Source organism: Leptodactylus fuscus, chromosome 2 (genome assembly GCF_031893055.1).
Source record: "Leptodactylus fuscus isolate aLepFus1 chromosome 2, aLepFus1.hap2, whole genome shotgun sequence".
NCBI classification, from domain to species: domain Eukaryota; kingdom Metazoa; phylum Chordata; class Amphibia; order Anura; family Leptodactylidae; genus Leptodactylus; species Leptodactylus fuscus.
Genome location: NC_134266.1, coordinates 27,470,141 through 27,488,006, shown reverse-complemented (window position 1 = coordinate 27,488,006; position 17,866 = coordinate 27,470,141). Strand labels below are relative to the sequence as shown.

Here is a 17,866-nt window from a genome sequence, read left to right as displayed (position 1 = left end):
TAATTTTAAAACTCATCTAATGTGAAGGATGAATTTGATGATTTTTAACAAGTTTGTTAATATCAGGCTCGAATTTACTCAAAAACAGCCGTAAGTCACCGCGTTCGGTAATCTGCAACCGATTTCTCTTTTTAGTTAGCAACGTTGCCACAGTCCACGTTCACACAAATACGATGATGGGAATGCTATCAAAAATCGTTGAACGATGGACCACAATCCAGGGTACAATTGCGGGATTGGCTTTTGTAGCCAAAATTCTTGGTATCCATTTTTGAACTTTATTTTTATTTCCTCGTTCGTTATCAGTTCTATGAGTTCTTCTTCCAGCTGGGGTAATCCTGCTGTGTTGATATTTGAAAAAGGATCCAACACCCAGTCCGGTATTTCCAATTTTAAAATGTGCTGGAATGATCTGCCTTCTAAGCTGCCTAAAAATCTTCTTTCTTCCTGTTTGCTCGCATCAATTAGCCCCGCCCCCAAATTAGCGTGTAGCTCCGCCCACCAAATAGCGTGATCCTATGGGATGACTGAAGGGCCTGTGATGTCATCAAAAGGTCCTGTAGACTTGGATTTACCTTGTACGGAGTTTCCTAAAGGACCTGGCTCCTCTGCCCACTAGCAGCCTGCTCTATATAATAAAGCTTTATCCTAGTGAACAGAGAGACCGGGTCCTTTAGCCCAGTAGGATTTCGACTGCTTTATATAAGAAAGCAGCACTTATTCCACACACACACACACACACACCCCACACCCCCTCTATCTCACAGCAGGGAGCTAGGTGATGTGTATGTGATGTGTATGTGTGGTGCAGACACAGGCTGGCTCCGTACACTCAGACCCCACACAGCAGGGAGCTACGTCATGTGGCTCCCTCAGCAATGAGCAGGGGGCCAGGTGCTAGTGTCCATAATGAATTGAATAAAGTAAGATAGTGGACAAACAAAGCAGTTTTGCTGAAGCAGTGTATTTAGGAAAAGTCTTAAATCCACATTAACCAGCAGTATAGATAGAATGATTGGGTACTATTCCGTTATCGGGCCAGCAGCAGCGCATTTCAGCACCAGCTTTCGGGACAGCAGTTCAGTTCAGCAGCGGGAATTACAATGACATCCGAGGACTGCTGGCCCGATGCTTGTGCCCAGTAGCCAGTACATCAATGACCCCCCCTCCATCTCCTCCTCCTTCCAGTGCTGCCCCCCAGCTCTCCTTACATCTACCCCGTACCCTCTCCCCGCCACATGACTAAGCCGATGCTGGCCCGATGATAGAGGCCGTGCTTGTGTGTAGTAGGCAGTACATCGATCGATGCCCTCATCCTCCTCTTCCTTCCAGTGCTGCCCCCCAGCTCTTCTTACATCTGCCCCGTACCCTCTCCCTGTAATAGGCCTCACCGTAAATCTTGAGCAATGAATGCTACTAGATAGCCGCCGGACGCTGCAGAAAGTTTGTCCCTCCGGCTCGCTGTAGCTCACCGTTCCTATAGTCGGCGTGTTTCTTGTCAGGGCCTGGATTGAGCCCCGGTGTCTTTCCTTTCGGTCTCGGTACTAGCGCTGAGGTGAGGCCTAGTCGTGTGGCGGGGAGAGGGTACGGGGAAGATGTAAGGAGAGCTGGGGGGCAGCACTGGCAGGAGGAGAAGGATGGGGGAGGGGGGTCATCGATGTACTGGTTACTGGGCACAAGCATCGGGCCAGCAGTCCTCGGATGTCATTGTAATTCCCGCTGCTGAACTGCTGTCCCGAAAGCTGCTGCTGAACTGCGCTGCTGCTGGCCCGATAACGGAATAGTACCAATGATTGTTATGATACCACCCCTTTAAATTAGCCATCGCCCCCCCTAAACTGCTTCAACGCCCCACCAATCTTCTCTGTGCCCTTTACTGCCCCCCTATAGGCCTCCAGCGCCCACAAGGGGGCGTTATCGCCCACTTTGAGAAAGACTGCTTTAACCCATCGTTTAAAACCAGAAAGTAGACACACAGCAGTGATAACAGAAAAACATAAAGGTGCGTTAAAAAGGTTTAATGCACATCAGTGGAGAAAGGATTGTCCTAGATTCTGCGAAGAAAGACTTATCGGCCGATTACTCCTATAAGAAGACAAATACACATGTGTAAGAAGCGGCTCATAACATACATACATATATACTATACAACTGTGGGGTGGCGGATATAAAAATAATGATAATGTATATAGTGCGTGTTCCCAGAAAAGAAGGAGATTCTTTGTAATCTCATTGCACCTTTTTACTCTTTTAACACAGATGCAGCCAATTTTAGGACGTGTCAGCACCTCTATGTGGTATAATGTACAGGGACCGTCCACACTCCTATATAGTATACTATAGAGCTGGGCTCAGTAACCTCTGGGCTTGTGAAGATGGGAAGTATAGTTTCACAACAGCTGGATGCTCAAAGGTTTCTGATCCCAGCTATGGAGGACCTATCAGATCCCTGCTATGGAGGACCTATCAGATCCCAGCTATAGAGGACCTATCAGATCCCTGCTATGGAGAACCTATCAGATCCCTGCTATGGAGGACCTATCAGATCCCAGCTATAGAGGACCTATCAGATCCCTGCTATGGAGGATCTATCAGATCCCTGCTATGGAGGACCTATCAGATCCCAGCTATAGAGGACCTATCCGATCCCTGCTATAGAGGACCTATCAGATCCCTGCTATGGAGGACCTATCAAATCCCTGCTATAGAGGACCTATCAGATCCCTGCTAAAGAGGACCTATCAGATCCCTGCGATAGAGGACCTATCAGATCCCTGCTATAGAGGACCTATCAGATCTCTGCGATAGAGGACCTATCAGATCCCTGCTATAGAGGACCTATCAGATCCCTGCTATAGAGGACCTATCAGCTGTCCGGTGTGGTGTAGTACAGAGGGCCTTCCAGCTCTCCAGTATTGTGCAGTTGTCCAATGTGTGTCCTCCTGAAGTATATATCCCCCCAGTATAGACCTACATACAGGTCAATGGTTGTGATAAATAGACTCACCAGCTCGATGTCTTTTGCAGGAATACATTGCAGTGATTTCCTTTATCTTACCCCGGAGTCTTATTAGGGGTTTTCAGGGTCCTGGGCTGGTTCTCTCAGGCTGATGGAGACACCTTCTCGGGACAACCTTAAAGATAAATGCTGAGAGGAAAAAAAGAAAATATTTCACATCAGAAACGCTCTTATGAATATAGATCTAATTTATACGTGAAGTGGGCATTTCTGTTTTAGGGAGAAATTGTCATCTTCTACATATGTGGAGCACATGAGACACGTCACACATCTACTCACCTGGAAATCTGTATAATTGGTCAGTTGTTGAATTACGAGGCAGAACATCTGAACCCACTCGACCACCATGCCTGCATCAGAGATGACCTACAGAAGAGAAGGAGAGAATAGCAGATATTAGTGCCCGGATTTACTCACCATTGTCTGCTGTGGATTGAGATAGAAGGAAATCTTATCCACCAAGAGATTCCATTTTACTGTTAAGGGGATCCTATCATTGGGAAACCCTATTTTCACAGGCTATTCTTCTCCTGCCTTTATTTTTCTGCTCTACGCTGTCGTTTTGGAGACTTTTCTTATTTCTTCTTTATTCAAACGAGTCTTCAGAAAGCACTGAGGGCGTCCCCTGTTCCTTAAGGCACACGCTCTTCCGAAGATCCAGCGTCGCTTCTCCGCAGCATTAGCACCTGCCGATTCTGTGTTCAGGATTCAAATTCCGCACATGCTCAGTCAGCTCTGCCATTTCACATTGGACAGAGGCAACTGAGCATGTGCAGGATTTGAATCGGCGGGTGCTGATGATGCGGAGAGGCATCAGCACAAGAAGAGAGAGGCGGCGCTGGATATTCGGAGGAGCGTGTGCCTTGAGCAGAGGGGACACCCCAGCACTTTCTGAGCACAGGAGGAACGCCATCTGTGCTTTCTGAAGACTCATTTGTATAAAGAAAAAATAAGAAAATTATCCAAAACGGCGGCGCGGAGCAGAAAAATAAAGGTAGGAGAAGAATAGTCTTTCTAATCAGTGGCAATTCAGACCCAAGAGTATAATAATCAGAGAACCAGGGGAAGAAAAACATAAAAAAGACTCTGTTACTCACCTATCTCCCGGCTCCTACACTGTCAGCCTCCGAAGTAGTCCATCTTCAATGACGTCAGACGTCACATGACCCAGGACACAGGCCGGGGTCATGAGACGTCAGATGACTAGGCCGAAGCCTGCCCGGATCGTGGAGAGGTAAGTAACAGTGCTTTTTATGTTTCTTACCTCTCCCAGGCCGTCAATCATTATACTCGGGGGTCCGAAAAGACCCCCGAGTATAATGATAGCAACGGTAGCGGCTGTAACCAGGCCCCTAATGTCCCGGGCCCTGTGGCAGCTGCCTCTGCTGCTACGGCAGTAGTTACACCACCGTTTCTAAAGGTTATTCCGATGTGCGGTTAGTGAAAATAGGGTTTCCCAATGATAGAATCCCCTTAAACATGATGTATATGGATAATACAAGATGGTGGAAAGTGAAATAAACTCACCTGCTTATGGTTGTCAGGGATTAGATGGAGGTAAAAACTGGACATGACTCCACTGACTGGAAGGACAAGTTAAGGAAAAGTAACAGAATTCTAATATTATAGTATTTCCTATATTCACTGCCTAAATTGGGAAAAAAATTTAGGGGGAACTCTGGAATAATTATATACAAAAACCGGGGACGTCACCAAGTAGGCCTGAAGCCTTCTGGAGCCAGAAGAAGTAAGTAACAGTGATTTTATGTTCCCTCACCTCTCCTAGCCCTACGATCCTTATACTATTGAGGGCTGAAAAGACCCCGGGTACAATGATAGTGGTATTTGTGTGGTTCCTTATACTGTTCCGGTATAAACTGGGCGTTCGGGACCAATTTACGCACTGCCTATATTGTTATATCAGATCTATGCTACAATAGAATCACAAGGGAGGACTTTACAGTTGGGGAATAAGCTTCAAATACCAGCCAGAATCCCCTCCCCCATTGTTTACAAAGCAGGAAGGAATGGCGGACACAGCGCCACACCTCCCATGAGGCGACCTGAAGCGACCGCTTCAGGCGGCGCTTTGCCAGGGCCTCGGGGAGGGCGGCATTTTTGCTGACCTAAGCCAGTCCAGGACAAGCTGTGAACCCATGGTTCCCCCCTGGGCGGACACCTCTTATTTTTTAAGGTCACTGATAAAAGAAACGCTTTGCTTGATGTTTTGCGGATTCTGCAGCTGATCCAGACACAAGAACCCACAGAACAAAACTACTGCTGTTTAGCCCCTTTGTTTCTGAGGCTAAACTCTGAGCAAAGCTGTGGCAGAAATCCGAAGCTCTGCCACCGGTTATACAGCGCTGGAATTTGGGGAGGAATCTAAGGCAGAAGACCACCTCAAGTTCCTCTCCAAATTCTGTCATGTGAATAAGGCCATAATCTCCTCCCCTCAGTATCACTTACTACCAGTTATATATAAAAGGATACAGAATAGCATTAGTACAGATGTCACCGAGGTCAGAGCCAGTCTAATATGGCACATTCGCCGACTGCTGAAGGACCTCTTATACAGGAGAATCGCTTGACATAAGTTGAAAATGTCAGCACATCCAAAACCGAGTCCTGAGCCAATATCGTGAGCTGTAAGGTTGACATTCACCTAGAATGGAAATACAGATATATGTTATCAATGAGGCTGACAAGGGTTAATTATGATTTGTATTTATAGACACCAGGGGGCGCCACTGTAACTGTGATTTCTATGGGAGAGACTAAAAAAATCCAAAAACTACAGATATATAACACAGTATAAACTATACTAAATATAAATAAATATATATATATATATATATATATATATATATATATATATATATGTACTGACTGTCAGACAATGTTCACTTTCTATATTACATGACATATGATTGAATATTTCCAATAAAACAAGATAACTAACCGGAAATACAGCATTCAGGGCGGACCCAATACAGGATATCCATCCTATGGCGAGTAGTATTCGCTGGCCTATGAGATGTCGCTTCTCCGATGGTTCAGTCCGAATTATCATGAACTTGTATTGGAGGAGAACAATGCCAGCTCCTGTAATAGACAATACATGTTATCAGTCAGAGATTTCTATAGGTCACTTCTATAGACACCTGTACAATCTCCAGTCATGGCCGCCGGTCAGTGCTGATGTTTTCACCCTATTAGAAGCTCCACTTACCCAGAATGGAAGACACCATGAAGACCACCGTGTAGATCACGGACTTGGGCAGCCGAGCTGCTGTCGCACTGTGAAAGAGAGTAAAATATTGGGTGTTAGTAGGACACAAGCGGTGGAATTGTCACATCTCATCCCTATCTATAACTCTCCCCTCCCCCATACTATCCACTGACTATCCTTTAACTCAATCACTGCCACTTTTTTTTAGCAGATGTGATGGCTGCAGGTTATGAATAACCTCCGACCCTTTACCTGCCCCTACATATACTCTACACCCAATGATAGATTCCCTTTCTCAGATATAGAGGTGCAGTACATGAAAAAGGGAGTCAAATAAAATGATTATTTCTGACATTTACAATAATAGATACAAATATTAATCTGATAATAACAAGAATCAGGAATCTCGCCCCATCCCCTCTTACCTGATGTACGGATGTGTTTCATGCCCTAATATTACCGTTACGGCAAACAGGGTACTGAGACCCAATAGCATCCATATGGACCACAGGATAGGCAGGAACGCCAAACCCCGGATTTCCATGACGCAAAGTAGGTAGATTCGCTAAATAAATCGCTGCTTTATAGCACACTATCTCTTTCTCTGTAGCTACAGATAAGAAGACTGTGGGAATGGCAGGCAGAGGATTTTATAGGCTCAGAACTCGATGAGGTCACAAGAATTTTGTGATGTCATAGGTTCTCTTGCCATTGTTCCATCATTCCACATGCAGCCTGAAGCTGATTGGTGCTCAGTATTGTAGATCTTGTCACATCTATCCTAATATGCATATTGTATAAGAGAATCTCCTGCACATTGTAGTGTAATAGCTGCTATATCTATATTCATTTACAGGATTGTATAATACCCTGAGCCCCGCTGACCCTAAAAGACAGAAAAACCCACAACTCCTTGTATGTGGATATCGTCATATTTCTCTATAATCTCTAATCCAACATGTGGTTATTGGGCAAAGGAAACTGATTAATAAAAAGCTGTGAAACCGCCCCTGACACGCTGCGTATAGAGCTGTCTATAGAAGAACATATAGTGACTACGAGGCTCAGCCCAGAATAATCCCACAATAAGACACAAGAATAAACCACAGAAATCCCTCATCTGTATTATGTGTATTCCAGGGAGCGCAGATGGTGAATACATGTACAGGGAGCCGCGCGGTCACCTCTATGGGGGCAGATTCTATAGATGGTGATAAATCCATAATCCATTACCATTTATCACAAAGGTTTTATTGATGTTCAATATTGGAATCTGATCTTTTGATGGTGTTCAATTGGCTCGACCAACCAACCGGCCACGTAGTCACTTCCCAGTTGTTCCCTTCCAAAAATACTGCTCTCAGACTACTGTTTCTTTTAAGGAATTGTACTAATATAAGAATAGCATGTACCTTCTGTGAAAAACAGCACCACTGTCCATCATGTATATTTTGTTTGTCCAGTCTGCACCATTACTATTACCTGCACGATACCCTAAGGGCCCCTGCACACGGAGTATACGCTGGCTGATTTTGAACGTGTAAACATTCCGAATCAGCAGCGTTTAAAACATGTTCCATTGCTTTCTATGGGACCCGGCATACGCGTGCTCCCCATAGAAATGAATGGGAAAAAGCAGCCCATTAATTTCTATGGGGAGCGCACGTATGCTACCTCCCATAGAAAGCAATGGGATCTGTTTTAAACGCCGCTGATTCGGAACGTTTACATGTTCAAAATCAGTCAGCGTATCCTCCGTGTGAAGGGGCCCTAAGAGAAAAAAGATAATATTGTAAAATATTTTCTGTGCTAAGTTTTTAGCAGGACTCCTTCTCTTTGACCTTCCATAACCATAGCTTTTTTTTTTACTTATTACAAGGTAAGAGTGTTGCCGTAGTTAGACAATGCCTCCTTCTCCCTCCTGTACTGACCTCTGACATTCAAGCACATTGTAGCTAGCGGGAAAAACTACTGTCAGCGAAGCTAAAAGGCAAAAGAATATGATTTTAAATTGATGGTGTTGTGTTATAGGCACTGGTGTAACCAGAAACGGTGGGGACCCGTGGCGAACTTTTGACAACCGACCCCTCCTATGCATTCCTGCGCGCTCTATTATACCCCATAGTGGCCTCTGCACACAGTATTATCCCCCACAGTGGCCTCTGCACACAGTATTATCCCCCATAGTGGCCTCTGCACACAGTATTATCCCCCATAGTGGCCCCTGCACACAGTATTATTCCCCATAGTGGCCCCTGCACACAGTATTATCCCCCATAGTGGCCCCTGCACACAGTATTATCCCCCATAGTGGCCCCTGCACACAGTATTATTCCTCATAGTGGCCCCTGCACACAGTATTATCCCCCATAGTGGCCCCTGCACACAGTATTATCCCCCACAGTGGCCTCTGTACACAGTATTATCCCCCATAGTGGCCCTGCACACAGTATTATTCCCCATAGTGGCCCCTGCACACAGTATTATCCCCCATAGTGGCCCCTGCACACAGTATTATCCCCCTTAGTGGCCCCTGCACACAGTATTGTACCCCATAGTGGCCCCAGCACACAGTATTATGCCCCATAGTGGCCCCTGCACACAGTATTATCCCCCATAGTGGCCCCTGCACACAGTATTATGCCCCATAGTGGCCCCAGCACACAGTATTATGCCCCATAGTGGCCCCTGTACACAGTATTATCCCCCATAGTGGCCCCTGCACACAGTATTATGCCCCATAGTGGTCCCTGCACACAGTATTATCCCCAATAGTGGCTCCTGCATACAGTATTATGCCCCATAGTGGCCCCTGCACACAGTAATATCCCCCATAGTGGCCCCTGCACACAGTATTATCCCCAATAGTGGCTCCTGCACACAGTATTATGCCCCATAGTGGCCCCAGCACACAGTATTATGCCCCATAGTGGCCCCTGCACACAGTATTATCCCCCATAGTGGCCCCTGCACACAGTATTATGCCCCATAGTGGTCCCTGCACACAGTATTATCCCCAATAGTGGCTCCTGCATACAGTATTATGCCCCATAGTGGCCCCTGCACACAGTATTATCCCCCATAGTGGCCCCTGCACACAGTATTATCCCCAATAGTGGCTCCTACACACAGTATTATCCCCCATAGTGGCCCCTGCACTCAGTATTGTACCCCATAGTGGTCCCTGCACACAGTATTATCCCCAATAGTGGCTCCTGCACACAGTATTATGCCCCATAGTGGCCCCTGCACACAGTATTATCCCCAATAGTGGCCCCTGCACACAGTATTGTACCCCATAGTGGTCCCTGAACACAGTATTATCCCCCATAGTGCCCCCTGCACACAGTATTATCCCCCATAGTGGTCCCAGAACACAGTATTATGCCCCATAGTGGCTCCTGCACACAGTATTATGCTCCATAGTGGCCCCTGCACACAGTATTATCCCCAATAGTGGCCCCTGCACACAGTATTGTACCCCATAGTGGCCCCTGCACACAGTATTATCCCCTATAGTGGCCCCTGCACACAGTATTATCCCCCTTAGTGGCCCCTGCACACAGTATTATCCCTCGTAGTGGCCCCTGCACACAGTATTATACCCCATAGTGGCCCCTGCACACAGTATTATGCCCCATAGTGGCCCCTGCACACAGTATTATCCCCAATAGTGGCTCCTACACACAGTATTATCCCTAATAGTGGCTCCTGCACACAGTATTATGCCCCATAGTGGCCCCTGCACACAGTATTATCCCCCATAGTGGCCCCAGCACACAGTATTATACCCCATAGTGGCCCCTGCACACAGTATTATCCCCCATAGTGGCCCCTGCACACAGTATTATGCCCCATAGTGGTCCCTGCACACAGTATTATCCCTAATAGTGGCTCCTGCACACAGTATTATCCCTAATAGTGGCTCCTGCACACAGTATTATCCCTAATAGTGGCTCCTGCACACAGTATTATGCCCCATAGTGGCCCCTGCACACAGTATTATCCCCCATAGTGGCCCCTGCACACAGTATTATCCCCAATAGTGGCTCCTGCACACAGTATTATCCCCCATAGTGGCCCCTGCACACAGTATTATCCCCCATAGTGGCCCCTGCACACAGTATTGTACCCCATAGTGGTCCCTGCACACAGTATTATCCCCAATAGTGGCTCCTGCACACAGTATTATGCCCCATAGTGGCCCCTGCACACAGTATTATCCCCAATAGTGGCCCCTGCACACAGTATTGTACCCCATAGTGGCCCCTGAACACAGTATTATCCCCCATAGTGGCCCCTGCACACAGTATTATGCCCCATAGTGGTCCCTGCACACAGTATTATCCCCAATAGTGGCCCCTGCACACAGTATTATGTCCCACTCTTGACTCCCATAAACAATTATTATACTCTGGGGTCTTTTCAGACTCCAGAGTATAATAATCAGAGACCCAGTGAAATAAAAACCTAAAAAACTGTTTCTTACCTGTCCCCCGGCTCCTACACTGTCAGCCTCCGCTGCTGTCCGTCTTCAATGACGTCGGACGTCACATGACCTGGGAAGCAGGCCGGGTTCATGTGACGTCAGACAACTAAGAAGGAGGCCTGGCAGGGTCATGGAGAGGTAAGTAACAGTGTTTTTTATGTTTCTTACCTCTCCCGGTCTGCCAATCATTATACTCGGGGGTCCGAAGAGACCCCCGAGTATAATGATAGCTGCGGTAGCGGCTGTCACTGGGCCCCTAATGTCCCGGGCCCTGTAGCAGCTTCCTCTGCTGCTATGGCGGTAGTTACACCACTGGTTATAGGAAGACTAAACCTAAAGTGAAAAATTACTATTCAGGATAAAGTAAACTGATATCCAAGTTTTTCTGAAGGTTTTTAGAATTTTTCTCTTACTGACTCTAATGTCGGAGACCTATACATGTAAACTGTCCCAATCATGTGATAATCCCAGGAATGGGGTTGTGGAAAGGATGATGCTTACTTAATCCCTGCCCCAAAGTGGACGTTTTGGGGGTGTTTAGTGATGATTCTAGGGGCAGAGCTTAATGTGCAGATATGTATGGCCGGGTTTACTCCTGCACCCGGTCTCCAGTTTAGCCAATCCGGCGGGTCTCCGTCTTCTGCCCCGAGGAACTGGACAGGAGACGGAAACCCAGCAGACTGTTTTCAAACCCATTCACTTGAATGGGTTTGCAAAATGACCGCCCATGTGCATCTTGTGCCTGTCCACGGTTTTTTAACTGGACACAAAGTCCTGCATGTCTGACTTTATGTCCGGTTAGAAAAATAATGACTTCGCTGCGGACAAGCAAAAGACGCACACGGGTGGTCACTTTGCAAACCAATTCAAGTGAATGGGTTTGAAAACTGACTGCTGGTTTCCGTCTCTTGTCCAGTTTCTCGGGGCAGAAGATGGAAACCTGCCAGATTGGCTAAAGTGGAGACTGGGCGCAGGTATGAACCGACTGCCGACATAAAGCAGAGATCTGGGACATGAGATTTATGATATAATTTTGGCAGCCTGACTATCTGTATGCAATGTACATCATTTCAAACTTTATAAAATGCATATTTTTCAAAATTTCCACCAAATTTCCTATTTTTTCATAATTAAACACAAAACATATCAACCAAAATTTACCACTAACATGTAAGTACAATGTGTTACGAAAAAACGATCTCAAAATCACTTTGGTAAGTTAAAGCATTCCAAAGTTATTGCCACATAAAGTGACACACGTCAATTTTAAAAAATCGAGCTTGGTCAGGAAGTCAAAAAGTGCCATCGGCGGGAAGGGATTAAGTTCAAAGACCTTTTTTATGTAGAAAGTGATAAGTACCTGGCCTTATAGAGTGAAGTTAGATTGAAAGTGAAGCCTTGAGAGCTTTTGGGGATCTGAGAAGAAGGCAAACCATGCGTCTTGTTTTTATCGGCATGTTTCTTGCTGATCTGTATTTTGGAGGGGCCGATCAGATGCTCTCACTGGATCTCTCTCTAAGGGGGTCTCACCAAGAATATAGAACTTTTTGATAGACTCATCCAGCTCGTTCTGCCAAGTATTGAAGAATTTCTGAACTTTGACAAACAGCTTGGGGGTCTTGGTAAGTGACACATACTCTTCGCCTTGGGTAACGTGGGCAATGTCCAGGTTAAATTTCTGAATTTTCTGTCACGGTATAAAATAACACATATACGTAAAGTCAATACTGAAGAACAAGTGTATGTGTAAGTCCTCCAGTCTACCAGGAGAACTTTACAGAAAATTGCTATTGGAGACCATTGGCATCAGAAAAAAAAAATCAAAGTTCTGATATAACTTTATGGAGTAGCAATGGATGGGTAAATAAACAAAATAAAATTAAGACAAAAAAAAATAAATTAAAAAAGGAACATCACTACCACATCCACCTCACAGGTTCTAATCCCACCCTCAGCGACAAAAAAATATTTGCCACTTACATGAAAATTACTGTAAAAAAAAAAATTAGTAACAGATGTTTCCCCTCCCTTTTTATTTGACATTTTCTCAGATATTTAAAAAAAAATGCAAAAGGAAAAAAACATAGAAACAAATCCCAATGTATCACCAAAAATACACAGAAATTATTTGAATAACTAGAAAGAAAATTTTTTTTTAGAGTTCTTAAAAATGCATGAACAAAAACAGAACCATAGACAATCAATGGCAGAAAAATCCTGCCAACAGGGAGAATGGGTTGGTCCTAACGTGGTTAAGCCAATTGCATTAAAAAGTGGTCTTCTGGTTGCAACACTCAGGAGGGCCAGGGCTGGTATCACAAGTAATATCCGAGGTGGCCGGCTTTCCAGGGGGGTCCCTTGGTCCCGAAAATGCACAAAATCTCCTTTTTGATGTCCCCGATTACCCGCCCCCACGTGATATCTGACAATGACAACAGACAACCAGGCTTCGGGGGTAATCGTTGCTTTTCTTTTTACTAGCAGGACAAAGTAATACAAATGTACATATGGGGGACTTCTTCACATACAATACAGCGATCTTTGTAGGTAGTGTCCAATTAGCAGAGGATGGGGCAGAATGCTTTGGATAGTAGTTGCTTGGCAGTTAACTTGTATATACTTGTAAAGATGGCCTGTATCCAGGGGGTTAGTCCTCAACAAAACTGGGTACACGTATATAGAAGAGGAGATACAATTCGGCAGCGGGAGACCCTCAATTTCTGCCAGACTAGCTATGGGTTTCTTAACTATAGATTTGTCCCAAAGACTTACTTGGATAGAGATATACGTGTGAGGTCCCAAATGTACGGATAAAACAAGTCCATCAACTTCAGCGCTTGTAAGATTAGAGCTTCAGAGGAAAACACTCTCTGAGAAGGGCCTTGAGGACAGAGGAGAAGGCATCTCTGCTTGGTGTACCCTGATAGTGGGAAGCCATTATCCGTGCTCCATGTGCTCTGTCTGCTAGCTGTCTCATGTCTTAGACTTGTAGCCCCACACAAAAGAAGTCAGCCAAAAACGTCCCCAACCCCCTCTAGAGAGGGTGGTCACTCAACACTCCCTCCAGGCCAGTCAAGGGAGCCTGATTGGTCCTGGAGGTCAGCTAATCATAATGGACACTCCCTTTACAGTAACAACTCAAATTACAATGGCAAAGTATAGGCAGGTGTAGTTCACAAAAACATCCACAAGATGGCGCATTAATAGACCCCGTGTGTGCTGGCTCTGGAAGAATAGAAATATATAGAAGGAATGAAGAGGGAGGAAAATATTTACCTTATATGCAAATGTCCATATCATCTCGGTCTGCAAGGACTATAAAAGGGAATTGGACTAGCAGTACCGGCATTACACTAGAGAGGTGGGCTTCTCAGAGAAGACGGCATGGAAAATATAGTTTGTGGGGCAACACGGTGGCTCGGTGGTTAGCACGGCAGCCTTGCAGCGCTGTAGTCCTGGGTTGGAATCCTGCCAGGAACATCTACAAGGAGTTTGTATGTTCTCCCCGTGTTTGTGTGGATTTCCTCTCATTCTAAAGGTGCATTCACACTGAGTTTTTTGGCGTGTAATTTGGCGCGTCATTTTACGCGCGGTTTTTTTTACGCGCGTGTTTATTGAACGCATCGCGCTACATAGGCGTTTTCTGGCACGTCTTCAACTCGCGCTTACGGAAGCGTAAAAACACCTACAACTCATTAAAAACAAGAGCCAGCCCACTGGGCAGGGCCAGAAAGGACAACCCATTATTTAATCACCATACACCTGTCATGATGGACACGAGAGAGTTTGAGCTCTGATGAGAAGGCCATTACCTTTACCTTTACAGAAGACTGAAAAATGTCGCAGAGTGCAAGGAGAACAGCTATTGTTAAAAAGGCCAATTTGCACTTTCTAGAATGTTTTTCAAGACAGTCTTTCAGGCTGGCCTTCTATTTAGTAGGCAGCATGTATAGCACTGTACTGAGTTTGCAGGGTGTAGGAATGCAGCCTCCTTGTTGGGCTAGGTGACATCATGTTGATTTTCACATGAGTCTATTTTGAGTGGTTCTGAATGTATACTGTACAGTGCTGTAGGTGCTGCCTTGCAGAAGTATCTTCCTGACAGACTAGCTGTGCGGAGCAATGCTCTGAAATCTGCGCACTGTTGGCTTTGCAGAAGTATATTGAGCAGCCTGTGGGCCAAACCATGAAAACTTCTCCCTTATAAAGAGGACCTTTCATCATATCCAGCCACATGCAGTGTTATATACTGCTGGAAAGCTGACAGTGCACTGAATTCAGCGCACTGTCAGCTTTCCAGCACTATATAAAACACTGCATGTGGCCGGATATGATGAAAGGTCCTCTTTAAAGATGCCTATGGTGAAAGGCAGGAAAATCTGCAGTATATTGCAAGCTAATGTATTGAAAAGAAGAAAACACAAAACAATGTATAAACTTTTTAACCAAAAAAAATATATATTTATTACAATATTTACAACGTAGAATCCCCCCCCCCCCAAAAAAAAAAAAAAAAAAAAAAAAGGAGAAAAGAGCATGGGGAAGGAAATTAAGAAGACGGATAATCATCCGGACTCAAAAGTGAACAGTGTATTGGGCTGGGAAGCGGAGAGTCCGCAACATGGGGAGCAGGAGATGGCACAAATGTGGGCCCGGGACTGGGAAGTAGGGGCTGTGTTGGGGTGGAGGATAAGTTTGGGGATTGTTGTTGGGCTGGAGGACAAGTGGCTGGGCCACGGCAACACAGCTGCCGGAACTGGGATATGAGATATACTGGAAGTCTGCCGCCACAGCATGGACATACGCCTTGAAATCTTGCTGTCTCTCATGTGGCAACTGATGGCAGATAGCTGCCACATCATTCCCAAAGTAACTGGCGTGGTCCTGGCTGTTCACCCTCCGGATAAAGGACACAGCTTCCCGCTCAACATCCAACTGTCTGTCCTCTATCCGGGAGGTCCTTCCAGTCTGCTCGTGGTTGGAAGGTGTGCAGCGTTGAGGGGCACGACGTCCATGCCTCCTCCTCTGGGTGAGTGACACCGGCTCCTGGGCTGACTCTTCTTCCGTGAGAAGTTGGCCAGCCGGAGAAGAAGCAGGTGACATTGGCTCGGAACCCACTCGGAAGGAGGTGTCGTCATCACTGGTTTCTTGTCGTCCCCTCACCGATTCATACGAGCAATCGGCAGGCGGGCTTTGTGGGTGGCTGGCCTCTATAGTCTGCAGTTCCTTTGGTGGTGCAGGGGAGTCTGACAGTGTCTGTGTGACATTGCCTGAAGATCTGGATGGTGAACAAAAAAAAAAGAAAAAAACATTACTTAAAAGGCCGTCGATTTTAACCATTAAACACAAAAAGAGATTATTAAAAAAAACACTTATGACTTTTCTCCCATGCCGCTGAGCAGGAACTGCAGATCCTCATAGAAGGTAATTTTCTGCCGCTTGGCAGGAGAGGCCCCACTCCGCTCCGCCTTCCAGATCTCCCGTATGAAGCGGTCCCGCACACTCTTCCACCGTGTGCGAACATCGTTTTCTGTGAAAAAAATATAGAAAAAAAACAGCCAAAATAAAAAATGCTTTTTCACATAAGCCAGTGTTAAACATACACAATTGCAACAAAACAAAAAAAGCTGAATGCAAAAATATATTCATCAATTCGTATTTTATCACTGCGCCCAAAGCTGGACCACTGTGGCTCAAATAACTCCTCGCAGATGCTGATCCATGTGGCCTCTCGAGCATGGCGATCAGCATACAACGGATCGGCTTTAGCCCAAAGATTGGGTTTCAAATGAACCTGCATAGTTGGGAAGGGAAACATAACAGAGAAATTAATATACCAAAACGACACACCAGAAGGAGGCGCTACTATATCTATATGTTTGCATTTTTAACACATTTTCCTAAGAAACAGTGGCGTTGAAGTCCCAAACTCAACACATGAGTGTTTTTTTGTTGGGGTGTAAATGTTTGCCCTCCCTGTGAAAAGGCTAGTCCAGCTTTCTAAAACACATATGGCCCACATGTCAGAAGACTGGATATAAAACAACAACAACTGTATGGTGGGCCATAATTTGGCTACACTTTGGACATGACATACTAAAGTGCATATTTTCATGCTATTTATTTCCAGCAACATAATATGGTTCCTGCCATCTGGACCAGACACTTACTAATTCGATGAGGCGTGTCACGTTAATGTCCATTCGATGATAAGTGGACTTTTTGGGGGTTGTAGCTTTGGCCCCACGTGCAGACATGCTGTTTCTAAAGATTGAAAAAATAAAAACATGTTTTCACACAAAAACATAGTAATGTCATTGCCCACAAATTGTGTGAAAATCACCCCAAAAAAAAAAAAAAACATAGACAAAGAGTGAGAACATCACCAAACACATTATTGTGTGTGTTGTGATGCAAAACCCATACAGTATTAAAGGGGCTCTATCACTAGGAAAAGTCATTTTTAACTAATCACACCTTTGCATAGCCTTTAGAAAGTCTATTTCACACCTACCTATAGTATGTAGATTGCCTCACTGGTTTCTGAATAAGTCCGTTTATATTCATATGCTAATTAGACTAGTGCACGATAGATGGTGCACTCCTCTCTCTGCTGTTTTCTATGGAAGACTGCTGCTGATGACGATGATGACTCGGCTTCCTGTTTGCTTCACACACATAGAAGATAATGGGAGAGATGAGGCTGCTGGGAACTTCCTGATCTGGCTGGAGGCTCATTAGCATATGAATAAAAACGGACTTATTCAGAGACCACTGAGGCAATCTACATACTAAAGGTAGGTGTGGAATAGACTTTCTAAAGCCTATGCAAGCATGTGTTTAGATAAAAATGACTTTTCCCAGTGATAGAGCCCCTTTAAGGCCAATACAGGCTGCTCCCTTAACACAGCCATAATACACACTTTTCAGTCAAAAGGCCAGTGTTAACTGTGCAAAAAGTTCACTTTACAAAAAAGTGCACCCGTCAAACAAATAGTACGTAAACACAACTTACATTTATGATGTTTTGAATGTGTTTAGAAATTTTCGGATAGTTTGCAGCTTGAATGGCCGTCCGTGTGTCTTTGGAGACCAAAATTGTGAGCTATGTATTCTGCTGTATTTAAAA

The 17,866-nt window shown here is 45.2% G+C and overlaps 1 protein-coding gene across 1 annotated transcript; it reads right to left on the bottom strand.

The window, feature by feature from the left end:
* Positions 1-3,070: 3,070 nt before the first annotated feature.
* Positions 3,071-6,792, bottom strand: LOC142194029 (DNA damage-regulated autophagy modulator protein 1-like). The gene is made up of 7 exons (XM_075263057.1): positions 6,674-6,792; positions 6,249-6,316; positions 5,979-6,121; positions 5,510-5,681; positions 4,547-4,602; positions 3,299-3,385; positions 3,071-3,148 (listed from the first exon to the last, which is right to left on the bottom strand). Exons 1-7 carry the CDS (start codon positions 6,790-6,792, stop codon positions 3,071-3,073), a joined length of 723 nt encoding a protein of 240 aa, XP_075119158.1.
* Positions 6,793-17,866: the final 11,074 nt, after the last annotated feature.

Coding starts and splice junctions, on each gene's coding strand:
- LOC142194029 (XM_075263057.1), bottom strand. CDS start 6,792: ATGGAAATCCGGGGTTTGGCGTTCCTGCCTATCCTGTGGTCCATATGG. Junction 6,122..6,248: donor CATGGTGTCTTCCATTCTGG/GTAAGTGGAGCT, acceptor TGTCTATTACAG/GAGCTGGCATTGTTCTCCTC. Junction 3,149..3,298: donor CCAATTATACAGATTTCCAG/GTGAGTAGATGT, acceptor TTTTCCTCTCAG/CATTTATCTTTAAGGTTGTC.